This window comes from Heterodontus francisci, chromosome 6 (genome assembly GCF_036365525.1).
Source record: "Heterodontus francisci isolate sHetFra1 chromosome 6, sHetFra1.hap1, whole genome shotgun sequence".
In the NCBI taxonomy this organism is placed as follows: Eukaryota; Metazoa; Chordata; class Chondrichthyes; order Heterodontiformes; family Heterodontidae; genus Heterodontus; species Heterodontus francisci.
This window is the reverse complement of record NC_090376.1, coordinates 42,958,569-42,985,645: the sequence shown is the minus strand read 5'-3', so window position 1 is coordinate 42,985,645 and position 27,077 is coordinate 42,958,569. Positions and strand designations below refer to the sequence as shown.

The 27,077-nt window shown below is 42.5% G+C and overlaps 1 protein-coding gene across 4 annotated transcripts in view; it reads left to right on the top strand.

Annotated features, from left to right (window-relative positions):
• LOC137371268 (microtubule-associated tumor suppressor candidate 2-like) overlaps window positions 1-27,077 on the top strand; it is a 508,676-nt gene that overhangs the window by 122,444 nt on the left and 359,155 nt on the right. For all 4 annotated transcript variants that reach the window (XM_068033538.1, XM_068033540.1, XM_068033537.1 and 1 more), the window contains exon 3: window positions 23,554-26,717. In XM_068033538.1, coding sequence (XP_067889639.1) covers window positions 23,997-26,717 — 2,721 coding nt within the window. In that variant the 5' untranslated portion in view covers window positions 23,554-23,996. The remainder of the gene's footprint in view (window positions 1-23,553; window positions 26,718-27,077) is intronic.

Genomic DNA, 27,077 nt, shown 5'->3' with positions numbered 1-27,077 from the left:
CAGTACCTTCTCAGTGCTAGTAATGGGCAATAAATGTTGGCTCGCCAGTGACATCTACATCCCGAAAATGCAAAGAAAAATAATCTTTGATAATATCCCTTCTATCTCATTCTGCAACTGTGGCCTTAGTAACAATATCACTCCTTCCTTTTGCTCTATTTATTTAACTTGCATTACTGGCCCAGCTGAAGCCAAGGTTCTGCCAAAACTACATCACCATGCCACAATATAGTGGCACAAAACAATAATGAGGAATGCAGTCAAGCCAGCTGACAGTCGACTGACTGAGACAAGCACTGTTTCTTTTAAAAAAAAAAGCAAAATGCAGCGGATGCTGGAAATCTGAAATCAAAACAAGAAATGCTGGAAATACTCAGCAGGTCTGGCAGCATCTGTGGAGGGAGAAGCGGAGTTAATATTTCAGGTCAGTGACCCTTCTTCAGAACTGGCAAATATTAGAAATGTGAAACGTTATAAGCAAGTAAAGAGCGGGTGGGGAAAGAGATAACAAAGGAGAAGGTGTAGATAGGACAAGGTCACAGAATAGCTGACCAGAAGGTCATGGAGCAAAGGCAAACAATATGTTAATTGCATTTGTACAGATAAGGTGTTAACGGACTGAAAATTGAACAGCTGCAAGAACAAACATGAAAACAAACAGTGGGTAAGCAAACTGAACAAACTAAGATGAAATAAAATAAAATAAACACAAAAAAATAGAAAAAAGAAAAAATAACTAACAATAAAAGTAAAATGGGGGGCCTGTCATGCTCTGAAAGTATTGAACTCAATGTTTAGTCTGGCAGGCTCTTGTGTGCCTAATCGGTAAATGAGATGCTGTTCCTCAAGGTTGCGTTGATGTTCACTGGAACACTGCAGCAAGCCCAGGACAGCACTGTTTCTTACTTAGCTGCTGCTCTACCAACCCCCGCTGCAATCACATGATTCATGAAAAGCAAGACTGGCTTTTTAAAAGCTGCACTCTAATTTCTGTGCACCCAGGACAAACCTGTTTTACACACGTTTTATTGCAATCACTACTCCAATGAATATTCAAAATCATAGGAAATTCTCAAATAAATACCTCTCCACACCATCAGTAGGTGAAACTCTTCTTCAAAGCAGTGCAATTCACCACATGGAAATTCAGGGCATGTTATGTTTTAACAGGAGTGCACGTTTTACAGTTCTGTAGTCACTAGTGGTATAGTTCGTATGTTGGAAAATATGTTACTTGTCTTTAGTTATATTCTGCACCTTCACTAACAAATATATATAATGCAGATAATATATATCATTCACAGTGCAGCATGAATCAGACCTTGACATGAATACACAACTTGTGCTTTCTGAGAAACTGGACCTCCTTTGCTTCTTGTACTGAATTCAGGCAGAGTCTGCTTTACATGGAAACCTGATGGTGGTGTAATGAGTCTTAAAATGTTTACGGCGACTTAATATTTCAAAACCAATCCATTTTCCATGTTATGGTGGCAACCAGATGCTTATGACTTGGGAGAAATGCAAATAATGAAAGAATTGGACTGATCTATCATGCTGCCATGTGGGAACTATATAAGTTATATAATCACATTCAAGTCTACATAATGTTTTTTTGTGGAATGAGCAATGGCAATATTAATCTTGAAGGATTACTTTTCAACAAATTGCATTTTGATGTTGTTTAAAATAACTAGTTTAGAGTTGATTATTGGTCAAATGAAAGATAATTAGAAAGCCATCTTTACAAAACCTGTTTTGTATTTTTTTGATTTATTGTTTAGTGGTGGAATTTTTGCCACAACATCTGCAACACTCCTGAAAAGATGTCTAGCCAGTGCAATGGTACATATACATCAGAACAAAAAAGTGGCAAAATAGTGATGGTTCAGGTTATTCAAACAAGGATGTCACAAAGATGGATTTGGTGGCTTGGAATGTAACTGCACCAATTTATTTTGTCAAAGAATGGTGGGAAATTGGTTTGCACTCATCGTTTTCCCACGTGTTGTTGATGAAAGATGACAAACACAGGACTGGCATTTCATATAGGGAGAGACAGGACCTTGAAGGAGAGTGGCCCTAAGACATCCTCATGCACATCTTAAAGGCCAGATTATAAATGGATCAACAGAAAATGTGAAGGAACTGTCTGTTGATTTCTTTAAAGAATAGAGCACGTAACAGGGACAGTCATGGAATGGTTACAGCACAGGAGGAGGCTGTTCAGCCCATCTTGTTCATGCCACCGCTATGTAAGAATTATTCAGCTAGTCCCACTCCCCTGCCTTTTCCCCGTAGCCCTGCTATTTTTCTCTTTTGACAATTATCCAATTCCCTTTTGAAAGCCATTATTGTATCTGCCTCCACCACCCTCTCAGGCAGTGCATTCCGGATCCTAACCACTTGCTGCGTAAAATACTTTTCCCTCATGTCGCCTCTGGTTCATTTGCCATTTACCTTAAATCTGTGCCTCTGCTTCTCGACCCTTCTGCCAATATGAACAATTTCTCCTTATCTACACTGTCCAGACCCCCTCATGACTTTGAGTATCTCTATCAAATCTCCTTTCAGCCTCCTCTTTCCAAAGAGAGCAGCCCCAGCTTCGCTACTCTATCCTCGTAATTGAAGTCTCTCATCCCCAGAACTATTCTTGTAAATCTTTTCTGCACCCTCTCCAGTGCCTTCACCTGGGCTGGAATTTTACGTTGCAGTGGTGGCCCCATCCACTGGCTGAAAGGTCGGGGGCAGGCGCTCCTCCGCCGGGCCTGGAAGCCATGCAGCAATTTTATGTGGCCCAGGTCCTTAATTGGTCTCGGTCGGGATATCCACCCCTCTGAGGCAGGAAGTCCTGCCTCCAAGAGCTACTGGCCAATCAGAGGGCTGGCAGCTCCTCAGTCCCAGCAGTACCACTGGGAGCGGTGGCCACTGCTGGGACTGCACCCAGTGAGAGTTGCCACTATGGATGCTGGCCTGGAAACAGGTAAGTGGGGACCACAGCGATGTCAGACTTACCTCTGTTCTACTCTTCAGCTGCCTTTCCACCCAACACTCAACCGGATTGTCTATCTGGCTGGCTGGGAAACCTGTTGAAAAAATTTTAAAAGGATCCTGCTTCCCAGCCACAAACCCTTCACCTTGCTCTCTTCCTGCCTTGCAGTTATTATCAGGGCTAATTTTATGTTTTTCGTGCTTGTTTTTGATACCACAATCTAGTTTGTTCCTGTGACTTTAAGTTATAACCTCTGTCATATTTAGTAACACTTGCTTTTGTTATTTTTAATAGGTAACACTGTAATATTGCTTCAACATTGTTGGCATTGTGGTGTGAGTCACCCAGCTATTCCATTCCCCCGCCTCATCATATTTTCTATTTATCCCATTAAAAACCCAGCTAAGAGACATGCTAGGGCAGATATTCCTTTATTGTACTTGGGTGTATTGGATTGCCTGCGGACAGCACATGGACAGGGAGAAGCACACATCTGTGTGAACCCACTCAATTTTCTGACCATATTCCCTAATGTAATCACTAATCTACACGGGCTCCCTGTTCACCAATACATTGAGTATAAAATCCTTGATAAACCCCTTCCACCCATCCGCAACCTCTGCATTCTTTGACAGTCTTATTATACTCACTCCCATATTCTTCAGTTCTCTATGGCCTATTATGCATTCTCTCCTCCCTTGGCCCACGATTGGTGGCAGTGCCTTTAGCTGCCACAGCTCTACCCTGGGGAATTCCCTCTTAAACCCCTCCACTGATCTTCTACATCTGTAATGATCTTATAATCTTGTGATGTTAGGTGCTTTACCAATAATTATGTGCAGAGTTGATTGGCACTGCATTTATTATTCAATGAACCCATGTAAAAAGTAATATAGAGACACTGGTTACAAAAATAAACTTGGTAGTCAGCATAGATGCCAGCGAAAGATCTTTTTTTTATTGGTTTCATGGGATATGGGCGTCACTAGCAAGGCCAGCATTTGTTGCCTACTAATGGTAAAATATCATTCTTTTGCAATGTTTTGCAGCTGATGTAAAAATTAAAATCATCCAATTACATACCTGAAATTCCTTCTTGCACTATCAGTAAAGCCAAAAATTATTTTGAGCTTTTAGTTCACCAACCATATTGCAAAACATTACAGTGCAATTGAGAAGAAATGTTGAATCACAAAGTGATGATATTAATTCATGTTTCAAAATTTTACAGAAAATATTGCAGACACGCAGCATAATTGATTTTAGTGGAAGGTCTACATTTTGAAATAAAAGCTTTTGATCATCATTTTAAACACTCTAATTAATAAAAACCATTACTCAAAAGATGGAAAGAGTATACAATAAAGAATATGTGTTTCCAAAGCTGCAAAAGGACATTTGGGAACTCAGGAGTTAATATAAAAAATTATATAATATTGAATTTTTGTTGCAAGATGTAATGTACATTCATTACTCAAGGATTATAGCTACCCTCGGGGTAGAATAAGCAATTATTTCAGGCCTCAGCAATTATCAAAAATAGGATGCCAATCACAAGGTTATGAATGATATGACATGTTAACAAAAGATCAGGAGAACAGGTGGAATGAAAGGAATGCTGTGGATGTTCTGTAAGTTATTAGGAATAACTGCTGCATATGAAAAAACAGAAGTTATTCTTAGTCTTTCTTATTCCAAATATTTGACATTTTTCAAATACTGATTTTTTTTAACATATAGAAACAATTCTTTGCCCTCCTCATCTTTAATGTATATTTCTTCCCACAAGCGCAACCCAGGGTAAACCCCTACTCCTTTCACCCCCATCAAAGTTGACAGATGTCCGACGTTGGTGGCTGTGCTTTCAGCTGCCTTGGCCCTATGCTCAGGATGCCTCTCCCTAAACAACTTCACCTCTCTACCCCTCTCTCCTCCTTTAAGACGCTCCTTTAAACCTAACTCTTTGACCAAGCTTTTGGTCATCTTTCTTGATATCTCCTTCTGTGGCTCAGTGTCAAATTTTTATTGATACCGTTTTGGATAAACTGAAGTTTACGGAGGTTGGAGGACGGGAGGCTGACCAGGAGATCATTGAAATGGTCGAGTCCGGAGGTAACAATAGCATTGATGAAGGTTTCATCAGCAGATAAGCTGAGACAGGAGCAGAGACAAGTGATGGAATTGGCAGTCTTGGTGATGGAGAGGATGTAGGGTTGGAAGCTCATCTCAAGTCAAATAGGATGATGAGGTCACGAACAGTATGATTTAGCCTCAGGCGTTGGCTAAGAAGGTGAATAGAATCAGTGGCTAGGGAACTGAGTTCGAGGCATGATTTCTAGCAAATAATTTTCAACGTTCTGGACATTAAATGGCAGAATTTTAGCCACTTTGCACTTTCTGCCCAATATTAAAAACAGACAGTAATTGTTATGTCAGAATCATTTATTGAGACTTAATTAAAAAATCAAGAAAGTACTATATAATAGAAAAGAATTCAGTACTTCCAGAGATAATTTTCAAGGCCAAATGTTTGTGATGTGCATTAATGGCATCAACAGTTCTTAGGAACTGCACAGAGAAAGAGGGAACATTTATGTTCCTTTGACATATTCAAGTCTCCAATTACTTACACTGACGCTCCAAAGACAATGGAACAGGCCAAATAGCAAATGTGTAAAGCATACTCACAGTCCTATTACTTTCAAAGTTTATGCGATTTGTTTGATGAATGTTTAAAAAGACTTGTTCTTGTTAGGCATGATTTGATTGGATTAGATGTACATGGACTCATTGGCATCATTGAATATAACTGAATAGGTTTCCAGGTCTGATTTCTCGTAAATAATTTTCAACATTGTAGACCTAGATTTTCAATTAGCATCAACATGTTTAGTACATCTAATGGCAGGATATAGCCACTTTGCACTTCTTGCCCAGTGTTAAATAACAGACAGTATATATAACTTATAAATGTAAGTTGTAGTTGTTTCTGATTTATTTTGGTACCACAAGCAAGTCCTAACTGAGACAAGTTCAACATCACCACAAATATGATCAAGTTATTGGCCACCAAAGTTTTACTCACACAAAAATGCCAGTCCCAATTGCTGCCTGCCTGGAGTCCACCTCACTCTAATTCGTGCCCCTTATCTGACCACAGGAAACAATGCCACTGCTTAACTGGTGGCTTGAGCAACAGAGTGGTATCCTTGAGGTGGTTACCACATAGAGAAGGCCATTTTGCAAAAGTACTTCCATGTGTAATTTTTACTGGGACAGCAATTTTTGTCTCTGTGGAGATATGGGACGTGAAATTGCATTGTGTAGTGCCTTGCGCTGCTTGACCTGTCTGGCCCGTACCACCAACCATTTCCCACGTGGCCTGTGCGATGTTGCTGGATAAGAAGAGTGCATTCAAGGGTGTTTTATGTGCCGGAAGACCTTGAATGAACACTACCCTGACGTCAAACAACCCAACCAGCTGATGTGACACCAGAATTCCAAATTTAGTCAACGAAAGTGCAGGCAGCTTCTTCGTTGTTCATTCTGCAAATGACAAGTGTGTAGCTGTAAGATGGGTACTGAGCCAGCATTGTTCAAGAGTCAGGCACCCAACTTGCAAATACAGTAATTTTTTGGAACTTTTGCTTGTCCCCCATGAGTGCATGCAAGTACTCTGGAGTGTTTTTGCAGGAGTTTTGGTGAATTCCTGCATTTGCCTGAGAGTGTTGCCGTATCCTCTTGGGGGGTGCGGGTGTAGTGTGCTGGTCAGAGGAGTGGGTGACCTGTGCACACAAAGACTGCAACAGGTATGGGGCAGCAGTGGCAATGCCTCTGGGTCTGCAGGACCACAGTGAGGTGGAGTAGAGGCTCTGGAGAGGGTAAGCCAGACTCCTTCATGCTCCTTGACAGTGAAAGGAGACCGACTGGCAGGTCGGTCAACGCACCCACCATTTTGTGGTGTGCATGCCCATCGGCACCTTTCTGTATGCTGCCCCATCAAGGTCCTCATCTGAGTCCTCTGCAGCAGAACTTGTCTACAACCTCCCCCTCTGGTGAGCTAGCAAATGAACCATCCTTTACCTCCAGCCTGGCTGCAGGCCACCTGTGCCCGTTTGACTCAGCATATGCCAATGCCAGTTCCATACTAGCCTTCGAGGTATGCGCAGTGCCAGCATCTGAGCCGGTGGCTGCGAGTGACAGATCAAGTGACAAGGCCTCTTTATTTGTGCTGTGCTGTTGATCTCTTTCCTTCTACTGGGGCTGCTCTGGTTGTACAGGTGGCAGTTTCTGCTTTCAGACACCTCAGGTGGGGAAGGTTGGTGAGGGAAGTTGGGTAGGGTGAGAAGCAAGAGGTTCATGGTCACACCACCTGCAGCTTTCTCCTCATACCAGATAGTGAGCTGGGAGTTAAAAAGGGCGTAAGGCATAGTGTCATCCTCCATACTCTCAGTGATGCCAGATGCCACAGGCCTCATTGCAGCCAACCCCATGATGCAGGTAACTATCTCCTCCTTAGGGCTCAGGAGGTACAGGCGTCCTTGTCCCCCACGAATTCTGCTCTGCTTTGATTGTGTGCCACCTTATCCTGCAAAGAAGAGGGCAGAATGTCAGTGGTTGTGTAGCACTGTGTTTGGGTGATGTGCCTGCCATAGCTGAATAGCTGGAGGTATGTGGGGCCAGCGAGAGTTGGGTGTGATACTGGCAGCATTGATACGTGTACAAGGGTGTGGTGGAATATGTGAATGTTAGGCATGGGTGCCAGGGAGTGCTGCTAGATGATTGATGGGGATATGATGCATTGAGCAGCATGAGAGGTTAGTGGTGTGGTGGGTCAGAGATATCATGCGAAGATGCATTCACTAACGTTGACCACCCATATTGAGGTCATTAGACTTCTTGTGGCACTGCGACCAGGTCTTTAGTTCCAGACTCTGGGAGTTTACCTGCCTGGCCAGCTGCTGTTCTCCCTACTGAGGGTGGTCCTTGAGGGCCTGCTGGCCTCCCGCAGAACCATGGCATCTCTCCTCCTACCACATGCACTACTAATGCTTCCAGCACCATATCCACCACTATTGGACCCTCTCTCTGCCTTGGTGTTCACTTTGCAATAATTTACATTGCAGCAATATTGTTGTGCAGCTGTACCACATGGTCTTCAAACAATGCTGCTGGCACCCCTGCTGAGCGCACAGGTCACAGATGCTTGGAACTGCAGGCAGCAGCACAGGACCCCCTCGGTCCTCCACTGCAATCTTGCAAATTAGGTGCATACACCAAATCACAGAATCACAGAATTGTTACAGCGCAGAAGGAGGCCATTTGGCCCATCATGTCCACACCAGCTCTCTGAAAGGGCAACTCCCTCAGTTCCTTGTTGCCCAGCTCTATCTGCAGCAAACAGGGCTTTCCAATTTCTAGTCCATGGAGCTTCACTGTAGAATTCTGCCATTTGGGAGTACTGGACAAATTGGACAAGAGAGACTGAGTTCTCCGTGGGGATCCCTCTCTTTGTGTTATGAAGATATCAAAGAGGCTAGATTGGAGAAACTTAAAGTGAAGCATCACAGAAGATGTTTCCAGCATGTTGATACCCACTGCACGGAGGTCTTGCATAGATTTCTCAAGCTATCAATTATGCAGAAGGCTGCCCTTTCCTCCAGAGACTTATGGGGAGGTATCCCATCTGTTCACTGAAGACCTACAGCCCATCCCCAACAGGAGCACATCATTATGTGTAGTAATCAAAGTAAAGACTGCCTTGAATTATTTTGTCACAGGATTGTTCCTGGCAACCACAGATGATCTTTGTGACATTAGTCAGGCAGCCACTCACTACTATGTGAAGAAGTCATTGATGCTGTATTCATGCAGTCCTCTCAAAACAAAGAGTCAGTGATCTAGATTAGTAGGGTTCCCAGAGCTGCAGGGATCAACTGATGGCACACATGTGGCCTTGAACGTCTCTACGGCAAGCCCCTCAATTTCATTAATAGGAAGGGATTTAATTCCTTTAGCACACAGCTAATGTGTAATGTCAGTACCTTATCCTACACATTAATGCTCACTATCCAGGAAGCTGTCCTGATGCCATGATGTCACGATGCATCAAGATTATGTATCAGGATGATTTCTCCATAATCAGGGATATCCCCTAGTGTCAGCAATCTGAGATATGAGGAAAGGCTGGGAAGATTTGGGCTTTTCAGCTGCAAACAAGGGATCTGAGGTGATCTTATAGAGTTATATAAAATAGTAAATGGTATAGAAAAGGTTAATTCAGTATTCTATTTTAAAATAAATGGTGGGAGTAGGACATGAGGCAAAGGTTCATACTAGTAAATGTTAACTTTGGGACAGATATCTTAATATGCAGAGAGTGAGCAACACTTGAAATATACCTCTAGGCCCAGAGGTGTAGGCAAAACCCATGGAATCACTTAAGAAATAATTAGATGCTGCAACGAGTGGAAAGTAGGGTTGTTTTGGATGAATAAATGAAAATGTGGGGAACAGTCTTCCTGATCCAAAAGTATCTTGTGATCTTATGATCTTGTAAATGCAGACTAAATGCAGAGTCAAAGCCTGACCAGACACCAGGGGTTGAGTTTTCAGGCCCCACCGATGTCAGGAACGGAGGTGGGCGGGCTCCAAAAATACAAGGCCGGCTGGCGTGTCGGCTTCCCGATCCAGTTCCCAACGTCGGCCATTTTGGTCAACACGTCATGAGGTGGGCAGGCAGTTAGGTTCATTAAGAGCCTTGTTAACCAGGTATTAAGGAGGCTGACTGGGATTTTCCAGTCAGCTTCCAATTTCCTAACGTGACAGCAGGCAGATCAACTGCCTGCAGGCGGGCACCTAGTGGCAGGCTGGGGTGCCAGCACTCCAGGCAGAGCTACAGGCCCTCCCTGCCTGCCTGGATGGGGGTGCAGACAAAATCCACCCTGTAGAGGGCTACCCCACACCCACCTAGCATCCCCCCACCCCTGCTGCTAAACAGTGGTGGCCTGGCTGCTTTTTGTTTAATTTTATTAAAATTTTTATAAAGTGATTGCGAGGCCCCATTTTTGAAGCACCCTCCCAGTTACTTACCTTGTACTGCAGCCCATTGCTCCTCTGAAGCTGGAAGGCCTCTGATTGGCTTCCAGCCTCGACAGTCCACCCATTGCCCTTAATTGGACAGGGAACCTGTCTTCATGCTAGTTAAGGCAGCGTCCCAGTCAAAATTCCATGCCAGTGACTGTTTACCACCTCCACAGCCCCCCTTGGGGGCAGATTGGCTACCTGGAAACAGCCCTGGCTCCTATTTCTCGCCCCCAGTGCAAAAATTCAGCCACAGAGCTCTGGAGGAGGCAGTCTCACTCCACTTCATTCTGGGTTTGATACCTGATTTACATTCCAGAAATTTAGCTTTGCACCAACGCTAACCCTGCAGTGTGAATTCACCATAGTTCACCTTTCTCACAAGGTTTTGCACCAGTTGCTCTTATATCACAATCAATCCACATTTTTCCTATTCGTAAAACTACCTGTTCAAGGTGAACTCTGATGGTTGGGGGAAAACAATTATTGTGGCAACTATCAAGAAAGTGACTTGTTTGCTCAAATCATAACTGAAGAAAATCGGTGATTTGGCGCAGCCACAACAGCATGAGGAAACAAACTCAGAGTTATGCTTGGACAGGCTGCCTCCTGCAACCTGTGTGTTGAAGGGAGGCAGCTTTCCAATTAGGATATGCAGTTAAGTTGCAGGCAATGTCTAAAGCTTGCCCATTATTGATAGCTCTGGTGCAATGCAGCTCAAGGTATCCCTTGTTTGCTTGATTACTAATGAAATGACATCTGAAGCTTGTCCTATTTGACCAGCTGTATTGTAGATAGGAACTGATGCATTTTGTTTTCACCCATCATTGAGACCAATAAAAAATTGCAATTTTATTGTGCATCTACAGTGACCTATAAGAGCCGACATTTCTAGATGTTCAAGAAAGCTGAAGGTAATCGCTTGCCAATTGGGTTAATTAGACTCCATGCCATCCTTGGTAGGAGATAATAGGAATAGAACACAGTGCTTTGTGTAGCAGCAGTGACCATTAGAAGTTTTCACTTTAAATAAATGCCATAGATTAAGTACTATTAGTACAATCCATACTCATGAACTGACTGACAAAATAAATTCTACTCATTTATCTGGTAAAAAATGTACCTACCTTCTCGCCAGTATGCTGAGGAAGTAAAATATTTACTATTTGTCTAGTGACTATTTGAACAGTGAAGCTGAGAAACAGTGGCGATTTGTATACAGTAGCTCATTCACAGCAAAACTGGATGAATAGTTCCTTCGTTTCAGACTGTCAAATGCTGCTGAGAAATTTAATGTTCTATTGCGTGGTTCATGTTTTACATGTTCCAGGATTTTGGGTAGCCATTTGTTATCATTAAATTTATAGAACAATCTGCTGTAAATAATTTTTTTTTAAAATCGTGTACTTCTTATAATTGTTGTGCATGCACATGGTACTGTGCAATAAGCCATTAAGTAATAAATGAAAATATATAGTAGGAAATGTTCTAGACTCACCAATCTCTGTAAATTGTCTCTTTCTATCGACTCTGTCCCATCCCTTCATTATTTTAAAAACCTCTTTCCACTCACCCTGTCAGCTCCTCTGTTCTGATGAAAATAGTGACAGTTTTTCAAGTCTTTTTTGTATTTGTATTTTTTCATAAAAGGCAGCATTCTAGTGAATCTATGCTGTACTCTCCCTTTGCCTCAACATCCTTATTATAGTGTGCAACCCAAAACTGCACACAGTACTTATGGAATCATGCAGTATACAAAGATGCCATTGGGTATAGTCTGTGCCGGCTCTTTGAAAGAGCTATCCAATTAGTCTCACTTCCCTGCTTTATCCCTGTGACCCTGAAAAATTTTCTTTTTCATCTATACTCCAACAGTAGTCTCACTAAAGTTTTATATAGATTCAGTTATTTAACAGAACTGCAATCTCAGCATGGAGCATTTGACAACTACAGTGTCCACTGCTGCTGAGCCCCTAATGACAAAGGCCCTAAGTCCAGTCAGGGAATCTTTTACTAATGCGCAGCCCATTATAATAGTCTGATCATTTACTGTCTTTTTTGCTGCCCAAAGGTCAGTTCCTGTGCTTTTTAATGGACATTCTGAGACACTATCCAGCAATTAAGGCATAGCTAAAGCAGGCACAGCGAGGCTGCTGCCTCTCAGGGCATTACTAGAACTGGCCCTTTCAATTGCCCCCCAAAAAAACACATGTGGCATAAAACATACAGGACCAGACAGTCAACACTGCATTGCAAGTAGTGGAAGCAGCTGCAGAACCACCTGATGACCCAGCACAAGAACTGGAGAAATTGAGTATTGCTGAAAATAGAGACATATTGTCGAAGCCTTTCGTCTTGCACTCATCAGGACATTCCGCAAAAATAACCAATGTAAGGGAAAACAACAACATATACTGCATAATGGAGTGCTGATTGGTTGGCAAGTGAACCCTGATTGGTAGCGGTGTTGCCATGGAGAATGCACCAGTTTACGGTGGCTGACAGTTAACTGCCAAGCTTCGTTTGAAGTTTATACCAGGCAGCTTGACTCTGATTGGTCAAGGCATTGCCCTGAGGAATGAACCAGCGAATGGCTGTCACTTATTTTGTTCAGCTGAAACAGGTGCAATGATTGTACATATTCTTTCTGTCTACACAGGGCCCTGTTCTTTGCAAGCAGAAAGAATATGTACAAACATTACACCTGTCTCAGCTGAATGAAATAAGTGACGGCCATTTGCTGGTTCATTCCTCAGGGCAATGCCTTGACCAATCAGAGTCAAGCTGCCTAGTTTAAATTTTAAACAAAGCTTGGCAGTTAACTGTCAGTCACCATAAATGGTACATTCCCCATGGCAACGCCTATCCCAACCAAAGTTCACTTGCCAACCAATCAGCACTCTGCGATTATGCAGTATAAGTTGTTGTTTTCCCTTACATTGGTTATTCTTGCTGAATGTCCTGATGAGCGCAAGACGAAAAGCTTCAACAACATGTCTCTATTTTCAGCAATACTCACGTTCTGTACTACTAAACGACTAACTGGAGAAATGTTAGAATCTCAAGATGTTTCCACTGACACTCTCCAGCCAGTTACCTCACTCACTGCTACTTAGGGAGCTGCTAGAAGTTTTCTATCAATCAAAATAGACGCTGTGACCAAGAGAAATCATTGAAGCACCAAGCATTATACACATACAAATCATTAATTGGGTATTGAATTTGGTTGTACTTCATTTTAACTGTGCTTAGTGTTTTTTGGGGATGGGCTAGAATAAGGTAATAGCAAATTAAAAGAAGTGAAGGAGTGATGCTTTGTGGTTCATGAAGCACATAATATGGTGCGTAGGGCCCCAGTGTCCAGGTACGTGCCATCAGTGGTGTCCTTGAGAAATCTGATATTTGAAAAAATTGCAGAGCCTTCTTATTCCCATGAAGAAAGAGATGAACATATTTGCTTTGGTGAAATGCATTAAGTTGCCTGCTTGATACATCTGTAAACTGAAGATTAATTGATACTGCTGGTGTTCTCTGTGGGACCTTGGAATGAGCCATATGAGCATAAAAGTTCAGGGCTGCGGTGACCTTGACAGGTAGTGATGGAGGTGACTGGAGGTTGGATTCTAAAAGGCGGCACAACTTCTGTCAATGCCTCCCTAGTGAAATGGAGCCTCCAAATGCTGTTTTCCCTCCAGCATCCCAAAGATGGTGCATCTCTGCCTATTGATACAGCTTCATGGGCAAGAGCTGATGCATGGTTGCTGTGCTGGGATGCAGTTAAGTGCTGGTTGCTGTTCTTGTATGTTGCCATGGTGACATGGAACAGATTAGTGCAATTGCACTGGTATATTCTGAGCATGTGAAGTTTGAATGGCTTCCAGTGTTGGGGTAATTTATCATGGATGCTACATCAGCTGATTTATTGTGTGCTTTGATGTTGAAAAATTGTACCAATTTTTCAAAAACATTATTGCCTTATTGTCTACAGTTGTGAAAACATTCATAACGCAAATAATGCTTGCTGCTGTAGTATGATGCAGTTATTTAGTTTTGTGTTTTAATAGTTTGAATCAAACACTACAAAACATTGAGGTACTCTTGATAATCACAAACATTGATGGCTACTTTTTCCATCTTATTGATTCCTTAATCCCTCACAGATTCCAGGAATACTACTGGGCCAGAGTAAAAAAAACTCAAAAGATTAGTGTTTGTTTATTACAAAAAAAACTAAAAGTATTAATTAGAATATCTTACAGGCTAATTCCCTGATTAGGTGCTCCTGGCAAGGAGCGGCGATGTCAGGAAATCATTAATATTGAGTCCCTGATTTTGTCTCTGTTTATTTGAATGCATAAGGAATAATGGACTTCAGGCCAGTGATTTGGTCCTTATTGGGAGCGTCCAATTAGGGAATCAGCACTTATATCTGAACTATTACAAATTAACAGAAGGACAAAATTTGTAATATATATTTTAAAAAGGGAAGAGGTATTTGCCAACTGCTTGGACAAATACCATGGGCTGAATTTTATGGACACCCTCCACCCCCCCCCCCCCCCCACCACCACCCGCCTCTGAACCTGCCTCAAGGGGGCCCATAGGATTGCAATGGGAGGTGGGGGGGGCAGGGCGGTGGGCCCGTCATCGCCCTGTCGCTAAACGATTTTGCCAGAGGCATGATAGGCCACTTAAGGGTCTGTTGCCGCTGCTGCTGGGATCTAACCAGCAGTGAGGGGTGCCTCCGCAACACGGGGAGGATGCCTTGTAAAATGACGTGCCCTCCCTGCGGGCTTGTTGCGGGGGTGGGGAGGGGTCGCTCCTTCATGGGCAATCTGTGGCCCATGGAGGACCCCTGCCAGCAAAATCTACAACTCCATGGCCCCACCTTCACACCCACCCTCCCACTCCCCCCACGCCAAGGCCTTCCATACTTGCCTCGGCAACCCTGCCTCACTTACCTAAGGTCCAGGGTTCCAGCGCTGGGCCTGGGTCCAAGGCCTCTGCAGTCACGGCAATGGTCACCGTTAGCAGTGGCGCTGCTGATACTGCTGAGCTGCTGGCCCTATAATTGGTCAGCAGTTCCTGGAGGCGGAATCCCCATCTTTAAAGGGACAGGGATCCTGGCGCAGGACACTTAGGCAGCAAAGCAACGGAGGATCGCTCTGGGGGCTGGTTAGGGGGCCTGTAAAGGCCAATCTCCACCTTTTTGGCCTGGCCCCAGGAGCCCCGCTTCCTCCATAAAATCCAGTTCCATGTCTGATGAGTGCACTGATGCTTACCGCCCTATAGCATAAGGACTGGCAAGACTCTTTTACTCGCAAAGAAGCATCAGCAAGTAATTTCTAGAGTTTCTTTTGAAATTGTGCATTTAAGCAGTCTATCCTGATCATACCATTGGGAAAATGGTTTGGAGGAGTTATTGAGGCCAACTGTGGGAAATTAGGTAGCCTACACAGAGTCAAGCTGAACCACCCTTATGGCATTTTATGTCACAAAAGTGCTTCCAAGGTGAATGGCTTGTATAAAATCAATTGGTGCTATAGGGTCTAAGGGATAGAAGTAGGCCATTCAGTCCCTCGAGCCTGCTCTGCCATTCAGTTACACCTTGACTGACATGTACCTCAACTACATTTACCCACATCCCATAATACCTAGCTATCTATTTCCGTCTTGAGCAGTCCAATTATCCTAGCATCCACAGCCTTTTGGGTGAGAGTGTTCCAGATTTCTACTACCTTTTTTGTGAAAAAGTGCTTTCTGATTTTGCTCCTGAATGACCTAGCTCTAATTTTAAGATTATGTCCCCTTGTTCTTGACTCCCCCACTAGATGATGTACTTTCATTTTATCTACATTTTAAACACCTTGTTCAGATCACCCCTCAATCTTCAATATTCAAGCCAAGATTGTGCAACCTGTCCTCATAATTTAACCACAGTTTAAGAGATTTCCATATTACCTTAAAACAGGCGGGTGCTTTGAACACCAGGAACGTGCTGGGTCCCTTTCAAAATGGAGCTGGCTGCATTGCCAGTGTTACTGACCTTATTTTGAGGCCATTACCGCCCCATTCAGGCAAAGTCAGTCAAAATCATCTCCTGTGTTTTTGGACACAGACCATTCCTGCTGGATAGATTTACATACGATCATACGAACATACGAATTAGGAGCAGAAGTAGGCCATTCAGCCCCTCTAGCCTGCTCCGCCATTCAATAAGATCATGGCTGATCTGTTTGTGTCTCGAATTCCACACTCCCATCTACCCCCGATAACCTTTGATTCCCTTGCCTTAAAAATATTCAATGACCCCGCCTTCACCACCTTCTGAGGCAGAGAGTTCCAAAGTCGCACAACCCTCTGAGAGAAAAGATTTCTCCTCATCTCTGTCCTAAAAGGGTGACTCTTAATTTTAAAACCATGCCCCCTTGTTCTGGACTCCCCAACAAGAGGAAACATCCTTTCCAAATCCACCTTGTCAAGACCGTTCAGGATCTTATATACGTCAATCAAGTCTCCCCTCATTCTTCTAAACTCCAGTGAATACAAGCCCAGATTGTCCAACCTTTCCTCATAAGACAACCCACTCATTCCAGGTATCAATCTAGTAAATCTCCTCTGAACTACCTTCAACGCATTCACATCCTTCCTTAAATAAGGAGACCAAAACTACACACAATATTTGAGATGTGGTGTCACCAATGCCCTGCATAATTGCAGCATAACATCCTTACTTTTATTTTCAATTCCTCTTGTAATAAAGGACAGCATTCCATTAGCCTTCTTTATTACTTGCTGTACCTGCATACTAACTTATTGTGACTCATGCACTGGAACACCTAGATCCCTCTGCACCTCGGAGTTCTAGTCATTCTCCGTTTAAGTAATACCCTGCTTTTTTATTCTTCCTGCCAATGTGAACAGCTTCACATTTTCCCACATTATACTTCATCTGCCATATTTTTGCCCAATCACTCAACCTATCTATATTGGTCTGCAAGCTCCTTATGTCCTCCTCACAACATATTTTCCTACCTATCTTTGTGTCATCTGCAAATTTAGCTACCATGCTATTGCTCCCCTCATCAAAGTCATTGATATAAATTGTAAAAAGTTGAGGCCCCAGCACAGACCCCTATGGGACTCCACTTGTTACATCCTGCCAATCAGAAAAGGACCCATTTATGTGTACTCTCTGTTTTCTGCCAGCCAGCCAATCTATTAACCATGCTAATATGTTACCCCCTACACCATGAGCTCCTACTTTGCGCAATAACCTTTTATGTCGTACCTTGTCAAATGCCTTCTGGAAATCCAAGTACAGTATGTCAGCTGGCTCCCCTTTATCCACGGCGCATGTTAATCCTTCAAAGAACTCCAATAAATTGGTTAAACATGATCTTCCTTTCACAAAGGATTTACAAGCCAGCTATGCAGAAATGGCATTACTTGCCTGTATGGATGAACTTGGAGCTTGAACCTGTTACCAGAGCAAAATGACAACCAAAACCGTCCAACGTTTCCTCTGCAGCTGTTTGTTGTCTCTGGTGGTATTTTGTCTCCAGTTGTTCCATGGAAGCTCATCTGGAAGCAGTGCTTTAAATCAAAATAAAGTATTTATTATATCAACTGATATTTTAATGTTGGAATCATTAAATCTTCTCAGGCCATATCCTAATGGGTATCATCAGGGATTCTTGTTTAAACAGTATTATTAGAAAAAATAAAGAGATCAATAGAAAAAAGTCAACCAGATGTTAATTTTTAAGTTTGTTCTTGAAAACAAACACTGCAGCTGCAGTTGGTTTCAAACATGAAGTTTCAACGCCAATTGATTACAGCTTCTAGCTCTGCTATGCATCTAAAATGTATGACAGGATGCACACGGCATATTCTTGGATGTAGTATATAATTTGTGCCCACTCAGTAGTTTGCAAAAATTCTTCAGTATGTCTTTTCTGTGAAATAGCAAGCGCTAAATTTGTGCCTCAAAGAAATGTTTGATAATTTTTTAATACCTGGCAGATGGCCAAAAATGTTGAAGAAATGAAGGAGCCAGAATTATGAGCATTGAAAGGACCTCCAATTTGCAAAGGAAGCAGCCAATGAGTGATAAGCAAAGGAGGGATAGAAAAAGAAGTAAATTTTTCTGATGTGCTGTCTGGTTATAGAATTTTAATTAAATGTTTGTGGGCTTGTCTTATAAAAAAAAAATGCATTCCACTGGCAGTAGCTGATAATTCCCTTCCTCTGCCCCCCCCCCCCCCCACCGCCCCCCACCACTCCGGACGCATTCATGTAGACACCCACCCATGAACACAGACACTCTTTATTACCTTGAAACGTCCTCCCAAGAGATTGCTCGGCATTCAGTTAAAAGTCTTCACAATAGGAAAAGGGCAGAGCTGACCTGTTTTTTTCCTACTGAATTTTCTTCCGCCACTGAAATCATGGTAGATTTATTCTTAGAGTAAGGAAGTGACGTAAATTTGAAACAAAAAATATTTGCTCCATTGAGGAAGAATGCTTTCTTTTCTTAAAAGAAAATTATTCAAATCTGATCAGAAGCTTTCTTGCCAGTGTCTATTTTGAGTTGCATTCTTTCCTTGAATTGATTTTGAACTTTTAGAGAAGGCAATAAATATGTGTTGCAGTGCCAGTGTATCTTGTGATTTAGTAATCACCGTGGATGCAATGTGTCTTGCATTTACATTGCAGGTAAGTGGGTCTACATAAGAAACAAAGGAAAATAAATGTCCCTACTGTGAAATGTGATTCTTAGAAACATTTATTGATGAAAATGTTTAGAATGTTTTATTCATTTTGAAGGATAACTTAATTACCCTATTTTGTTGAAGGGAATTTGTCATTTTGTGCTTATAACTGGAAAATAAAGCATTTTGCCACAGTCTGTTATCCAGGCAAAAAGAAAATGGTAATTACACCTGATGACTGAGACGATTATAATGCTTTGATCTTATGCCAAATGTATCGTTATAACGATCGGTACATTAAGAGCAAATTCAAAAGTGTTTTTGCATTCAGTGCAGTTTCAGACGAAAATAATTCTTGCACTCAGATTATTAAATAAGTTTTGTTTAGTAATATTCAAAGGAGGGACACGCCTTATATGCCTAGGCAGAAGGGCTATAAACAAGTACTTGAAATGTGACAAGACCTTTACAAGTAATGTTTTGGTCCAGAGCATTATGTGGCCTAAAATGGTGATTACAGTGAATATTTTAGGACCAGGTTTGTGTTCCCACATTTCCATTGGGGAGTGACATTTATAGAGAGTGCACTGGCAGAAATCACAGGTATAGAGCCCATGTTTTTTGTCCATATGACAGTCATTAAAGGCCCTTTCACTGTTTAAAATGGTCATTGGATAGAGTAAGTCAGAACATTAGAAATAGGAGCAGGAGTAGACCATTCGGCTGCACAAGCCTGCTCCGCCATTCAATACGATCATGGCTAATCTTCTGCCTCAACTCCACTTTCCGGCCCGCTCCCCACATCTTTCGATTTCCTGAGAGATCAAAAATCTAATTATCTCAGCCTTGAAAATACTCAACGATGTAGCATCCACAACCCTCTGGGGGACAATATTCCATAGATTCACAACCCTCTGAGTGAAGAAATTTCTCAGCTCAGTGCTAAATGATCCACCCCCGTATCCTGAGACTGTGGGCTGAATTTTACAGACCCCCCCCTGATGCAGGGGTCGTGGCAGTAGGGTGCTGTAAAATGCTTCTGGGAGAGGTCCGCCACACACCCCGACGCCGTGAGGGCCCGGCCCGATATTGCCGGCAGCGGCAAGGCCTTGTGGCGGCCGCACCCCCCCCCTCCACCATTTGGCAATGGGTCCGCCATTCACATAGATAAATAAAGTGTAATTAATTAATTACTTAATTACATTTACGTTCCCACCATCTGTCCCGGTGTGATCTTCGTGCCGCTGGCCAGCACTCCCGCGCTTTCAGATCCCCGTCTGGGGAACCGAGGCAGAACGCTGGTGGGGAGGGAGAGGAGGTAAGTTTCTCAGTGCGGGTGGGGGGGGCAGTGGGGTGGTGGCAGGGAGGGGAGAGCAGGGTCAAAATCATATCATTAGTGTAGGGGATGGTGGGATGGGTTATAGTGCAAAGTTTATGCACTTTGGGGGGGAAGGTCTGGTGGACAAGGTAAGTGTTTTGGGGGGGTGAGGGAAGTAATTAATTCTATGGTTATTGGGATCATGGGAGAGGGGCAAGATAAATGTATTTAAATTTTTTAAATCAATGTATCTTTAAATATTTAAATTGAATGGTAAGGCTCAAAGCCCTTTAAAAATGGCATCAGCGCCTGCGCACAGGCAGCTGACACCATTGCCAGGGACAGACAGCCCACCCACTCCACATTATCAGGGGGGCAGTCCACCCTGGCTATTTGATGAGTCACTGCTCTTAATATCGCAGCAGCTCCACAACGTGTGGCCTGCGTGGGAGGGCCGCCATTGTTTTTGTCTGCCGCCGATTTCGGCAGTGGGAGTATAAATTTCAGCCCTGTACTCCTACGTTCTAGATTCCTCGGCCAGCAGAAACAACCTCTCAGTGTCTACCCTATCAAGCCCCTTCAGAATCTTGTATGTTTCAATGAGATCACGTCTCATTGTTCTACACTCCAGTGAGTATAGATACAATTTACTCAGCCTTTTTCTAATTCATTCATTGGATGTGGGCGTTGCTGGTTAGGCCAGCATTTGTTGCCCAAACCTAATTGCCCTTGAGAAGGTGGTGGTGAGCTGCCTTCTTGAACCACTGCTGTCCATGTGAGGTAGGTACACCCACAGTGCTGTTAGGGAGTTCTGGGATTTTGACCCAGCAACAGTGAAGGAACGGCGATATAGTTCCAAGTCAGGATGGTGTGTGACTTGCAGGGGAACTTGCAGGTGGTGGTGTTCCCATGCATTTGCTGCCCTTATCCTTCTAGTTGGTAGAGGTCGCGGGTTTGGAAGGTGCTGTCTAAGGAGCCTTAGTGCGTAGCTGCAGTGCATCTTGTTGATGGTACACACTGCTGCCACTGTGCGTCGGTAGTGGAGGGAGTGAATGTTTGTAGATGGGGTGCCAATCAAGCGGGCTGCTTTGTCCTGGATGGTGTCGAGCTTCTTGAGTGTTGTTGGAGCTGCATCCATCCAGGCAAGTGGAGAGTATTCCATCACATTCCTGACTTGTGCCTTGTAGATGGTGGACAGGCTTTGGGGAGTCAGGAGGTGAGTTACTTGCTGCAGGATTCCAAGCCTCTGACCTGCTCTTGTAGCCTTGGTATTTATATGGCTACTCCAATTCAGTTTCTGGTCAATGGTAGCCCCTCGGCTGTTGATAGTGGGGGATTCAGCGATGGTAATGCCATTGAATGTCATGGGGAGATGGTTAGATTCTCTCTTGTTGGTGATGGTCTTTGCCTGGCACTTGTGTGGCATGAATGTTACTTGCCACTTATCAGCCCAAGCCTAGATATTGTCCAAGTCTTGCTGCATTTCTACACGGACTGCTTCAGTATCTGAGGAGTCGCAAATGGTGCTGAACATTGTGCAATAATCAGCGAACATCCCACTTCTGACCTTATGATTGAAGGAAGGTCATTGATGAAGCAGCTGAAGATGGTTGGGCCTAGGACACTACCCTGAGGAAATCCTGCAGTGATGTCCTGGAGCTCAGATGATTGACCTCCAACAACCACAACCATCTTTCTTTGCGCTAGGTATGACTACAACCAACGGAGAGTTTTCCCCCTGATTCCCATTGACTTCAGTTTTGCTAGGGCTCCTTGATGCCATACTTGATCAAATGCTGCCTTGATGTCAAGGGCAGTCACTCTCACCTCACCTCTTGAGTTCAGCTCTTTCGTCCATTTTTGAACCTCTCATCATAGGGCAACCCTCTCATCCCAGGAACCAATCGAGTGAACTAGGCCAGGAGAGATCATTCCATTACAAGTGGATTACCTTTTATAAAGCTATTCCAGAATCAAGAGTAGCTTTATGACAGTTGTACTAGTCATAAATAACAAAAATATACACAAAAACAGACTCACTGGTGGATCGTGGCCTCTGAAGGCACCTAGCTAAGTACAGTAGTACCTTTCCAGGCTTAACAATGGGCCAGACATTAAGCAGGGACTAACTTCTCTCTGCCTATGATCTTGTCCCAAAAGTCAGGTTGGGAATTATTTAAATATTCAGGGAGCGCACCTTGTGTCTGTAGAGGTGCAACAGGAGCCTACTTCCCTGTATTGATGCTGCAAACCTGGCGTGGCACCATGCCATTTAGAAAGTGGAAGCATGAGGCACAGATTGGGCCACAAAGGAAGATACACAATTATTTTTATTTTTCCAGATGGCGTTGTAGGCTCTCCATCTGGAAAAATTGAAACACTTGTAATAGTCTGGGGTTGGTTCACTAGGCCTAGAATTGATCTAAGCAGGTATAGGTACCACTGGGCCTATCTGATGCTTCTGCCCAAATTCTTGGGGTAGCCCTGGAATGTTATCGGAATTGTCCCAAGTGCTGCCACAATAGCATGAAGGTGAGGTGAGCAGAAGAAGTGCTTATTCCCTCACTCCTCCCATTGGAACTTGCTTGATCCAGGCTCTGCCCCAAATTGCAACACTCCCAACACAACTGCACTGGGATTCCACAACACCTGGGGACAACATTTTCTCCCCGACTGAAAGGATCAGAGCAACAAGTTTTAAGAAAGAATTAAAACTAAGTTCTGATGGGATATTTTATTTTTTCACTACTGGCAGAATCTTTACTCTTGTTAAAATACTCAGCAGACTTTTATCACCTAGCATTTTCCAAAATATGGCCATTTTCTGCCCTTCAACTGGGAGAATGCAACTATAGATTTTCCAGTGTTGAATAAATTTATTGTTAGTTTTATCTGAGGCAGTGACATTTTCAGGGTTACAGTACAGCTCAAGAATTGTAGCTGCATTTAATTATTTATCCATTGTGGCACCTGCTATATATTTTTTATCAACAGAGTTGCTCTTTGACATTCTAGAGCTGTTTTTACTGTGTTCAGAAATGTCCTGCATTAAAAAACAACAGCAACTAAGGAAACAACCTAATGCCGCAACAAAAATGACTTAAAATAATTTGAATTCTAGTACTAAGTAAATGATAATTTCATTTTACTAATATTTTGTCAAAAATGCAGAAGGTTTAATCTTGCCGTGATCAGAGGTGAGTCAGTGATCCACAAATATCTGAGGAATGGTTTCTGTTATTGTACTAGGGTTTACATTAAATACTTGTTTTCTTGGCTGCTGTTGGCCTTTTAGGCTGGGTGTTGGAGCATGAAATTAAAGCTGGTCTGTACCTGTAGTGTTAAATTCCATAGGGTGTATCAGATATTTTGTTGCAAGCTGCTGGTCAAATATAGTTTGTGCATTTGGCTAATGCTCTGAATGTTTCTGTACATTATTTTTACAGGTTCAACAAACCATCTCTCCACTATTTAAAAGAATCCAAGAAAATCTGCAACTGCATCGAGGACTAAAGAACTGCAGGGACATGGATAAAGAAGCTGGTTTATTGGAGTACAAGATTAGGATTTAAGGGGTGATAAAGTGAATAAATGAATGTGAAAGAAAAGAATGATGCATGAGTGAAAAATTCTACAGTGAAAAAGAGTTAAACACTTGTAATCCTCTAAATTAGCCGAGGAAAGAACATTTTAGTACATTCTGTCTCAAGATGTTCTTTTACTAACAAGTCATCAAAGATATAAGAACATTGCTAAAGTGAAGCTTATGTTTCTTTCCATTTTAAAGCAAACAAAAACACATTTGACATTTATTCATCACTAACAATTCTTTAAATGACCTTCTATTGAAATAACCAATAATATAAAGGTAAAAGGGAAAGGACAGAAAATGACTTCTTCAGTTCAGAACAGCACATACTGCACTGACAAGGAGGGCAACAAAAAGGAAATAAAGAATAACAATGAACAACCAGTAGGAACAGATGGAGACACCAATGCAAATGAAATACTATCCCAGACTTGTATAGCAGAACAAAAGGAAGAAAGACATAAGCTAACAGCTGGCATTGTGAATGAGGATCTCCACCTGCCACAGAATGTAATGCTGCTGAAAGAAGTTCTGGATGATCCTGTGAACCAAGGTGGGGAGTCTCAACCAGGTGAGGTCAGAAATCAATTGTACAGAAGCAGAAATCTGGAGTTTTCAGACCATCACATGCCTAATAAAATTGAAACTATAGAACTGGAAACTGCAGAGTATACGAAACACCATGAAAAAGGTTGCAGTTTGCAGTATCCTGACAAGGAAGATCGGAAATTTGGTACAAGTAAAAATGTCAGTGTTCCTCAAATTCAAAAGGAATGGTACTCCCTAAAAAGGCATACTTATTCTGCTGAGGCTGCTGTGGAGCATCAATGGCCAAAAATTAATGTGACAGATGAAAAGGAAAAAATACATTTCATGCACTCATCGTACAAGGACTCTTCATCTTCCAATACATTGGAGAAAGGTGAGAAAAAAGATGTAGCAGTGGAGACCCCTGGTGCATCCAGAGAAGATGGTATTGGGTGTTTACCAGATAATATCTCGATGACTGACTGTTGTACCGGACTATTGGATTTTCAAGAATTCTGCATGGATGTCATTGGTAACACACATAATTCACAGAGGGCATTAGAAGATATGCCCAAAGTCATCTCTGCATCTGATCCATCCAACTTAACCTCAATTGAAATGATTGTATTTCATTCTAACTCATCTACCTCAGAAAATAAGAAATCAGTCCCAGAGCTACAAATGAATGTAGAAAGGCCACTTGACCTTGTCAATGTAAGCACATCACATTGTGAAAATAAAGTATCTACCTTGGGTTCAGATGGAGAACTACTGGTGGCTATCAATAAACCAGAAGCCCAGGTAAACCTGAATGCATTAACTGACCAATGTGAAGTAATTGATGCACACAATCGCCCCACTATGATTGACTGGCAGGGGACTGGTGAATCTTTGCCTGAAGTACCAAGAGTTCAAAGCAGGAGAAATATTTTTGAAATAAAGGAGGAAATGGAGCCTTGTGATGTTAGCCAACAATCACCCACCATACTTCGTGAAGAGACAGCTAAAACAGTACAGCATCTGCCAGATAGTATAAAAGAACAGCATCTTAAAAGCCTCAATTTTGAAGAAGACCGATTCTTAGGCCGACAAGTGGAAACTTATGCAGAAGGCAGTTCAGTATCTGAAAACACTTCTTCCGTATTAATGAGGCAGGATTGCAAAAATAGAATCTTCAGTCTGATACATACTGAATTTAGCACCCAGCATCCCATAGAACCAGCTGAACATCTTGGAAGCTCTTTTTCAAATGCTACTAATGAAGTGCCCAGTGTGGAATTTACTATTTCTGGAGTTCCAAACACTAGCCATGAGGCAGATAACTACACTGAAAATGATAAAGTGCCATGTACAGGAACTGATGAACTTTCTAAGCAAGAACCTGATGGCCTTCATGATGCCTTTGAAATCACTGGGGACAGAAAAGAAGACGCAAGGCAACCTTTTGTGAGTGACAGTAGTTTATTAGAAAATGAAGCAGATCAAGTGAAAAGCATTTCTAAAATGACAGAAAAGGAAGGTTCTGAAGTCCTTAGCATCACACACTCAGAGCTATCAAAGAAATATCTTTCTGAGCTAGGTGCAATTACAGGCAAGGATCCATTGCCAGGGCCAGGAGTTAGTCATGATCAGTACAGTGATGAATGTTCTGTCAAAAAGACAGAGAGCTTTTTACAAAAGGAAACAAATGAAATAAACAGTAATGTGATGATAATTGGAGAAAAACATCTCACAAAGGTTTCTGAAGAGCTTCAGCACTGCGAGAGCTCTGTAGTTTCACAGGTTGCAAATCCTGCATTTACTACTTGTGCAGAGGTTCAGAAGGTAAACAAGAAAATTATTGATAAGTTCTCAGATTCTGCTTTTAAGGAACCCACGCTGCTTCATACTGGGATATTGTCAAAATCATTGTTCCTACCTCCATTAGGGGACATGCAGACATTGAACTCATTCTCCAAAGCCCCTGATAAAGCTGTTTGTAACAGTGGAATCCCAAAACCGATACTGCAGCATCCAAGGACTGTTCTAACAGACAAAGGAGAAGCCGAAACAAATTACCAGCCCAAGCCTGATGGAAAGACAGAAGCTAAACCCATTCCTAAACCCAAGTATGTAAGACCGAAAATTATAACATACATTCGTAAACCACTTCAGGTAAAACCACTTGATGCTTTACACGATGCCCTGGGACTATCTCCAAAACTTTCAACGTGGACTGAGTCCATTTCTAAATCCTGTATTTCAAAAGAGCACAAGACCTCTACCTGTGAAAATAAACCCCTCTCTGTGCTCAGTGTTCCTGGTTCCGCCCATGACCGATATAGACCAGAATTGAAAAGAACCAAGATTTATACAACTGGACTGATGGTATCTGGAATCAAACCTCCTGCTCAGCAGACTTTTCCCAGGATGATGGGAAAACCATTTCCTTCTTCCAGTGATGTCACATCAAAGAAAGTTACTGAAGCGTTTAAACAGGAGAGCATTGCTGAGGTAAGATTTTAAGATTTTAAGATTTTAGATTATGGGTATTTGTGCTCTCATAAAGTCAAATTTGAATTGGTTCGCACACTATTTCACTATGTGCAGGTTGTCTTATTTCTGAGACGATGGATGTTATTTACCTGAATTTTTAAAAGTGTTTAGCCCTGCCCCATGTAGAAGACTACTGCACAAGCTTCAGTTGCATGAGATAGCCAGATGGAAATGTGTTGAAAAGCAAAATGCTGGAAATCTGAAATAAAAACAGAAAAAAGCGGCATCTGTGGAGAAAGAAACAGAGTAAATGTTTCAGAACAAAAGGTCATCGACCTGAAATGTTAACTTTGTAACTCACTCCACAGATGCTGCCTG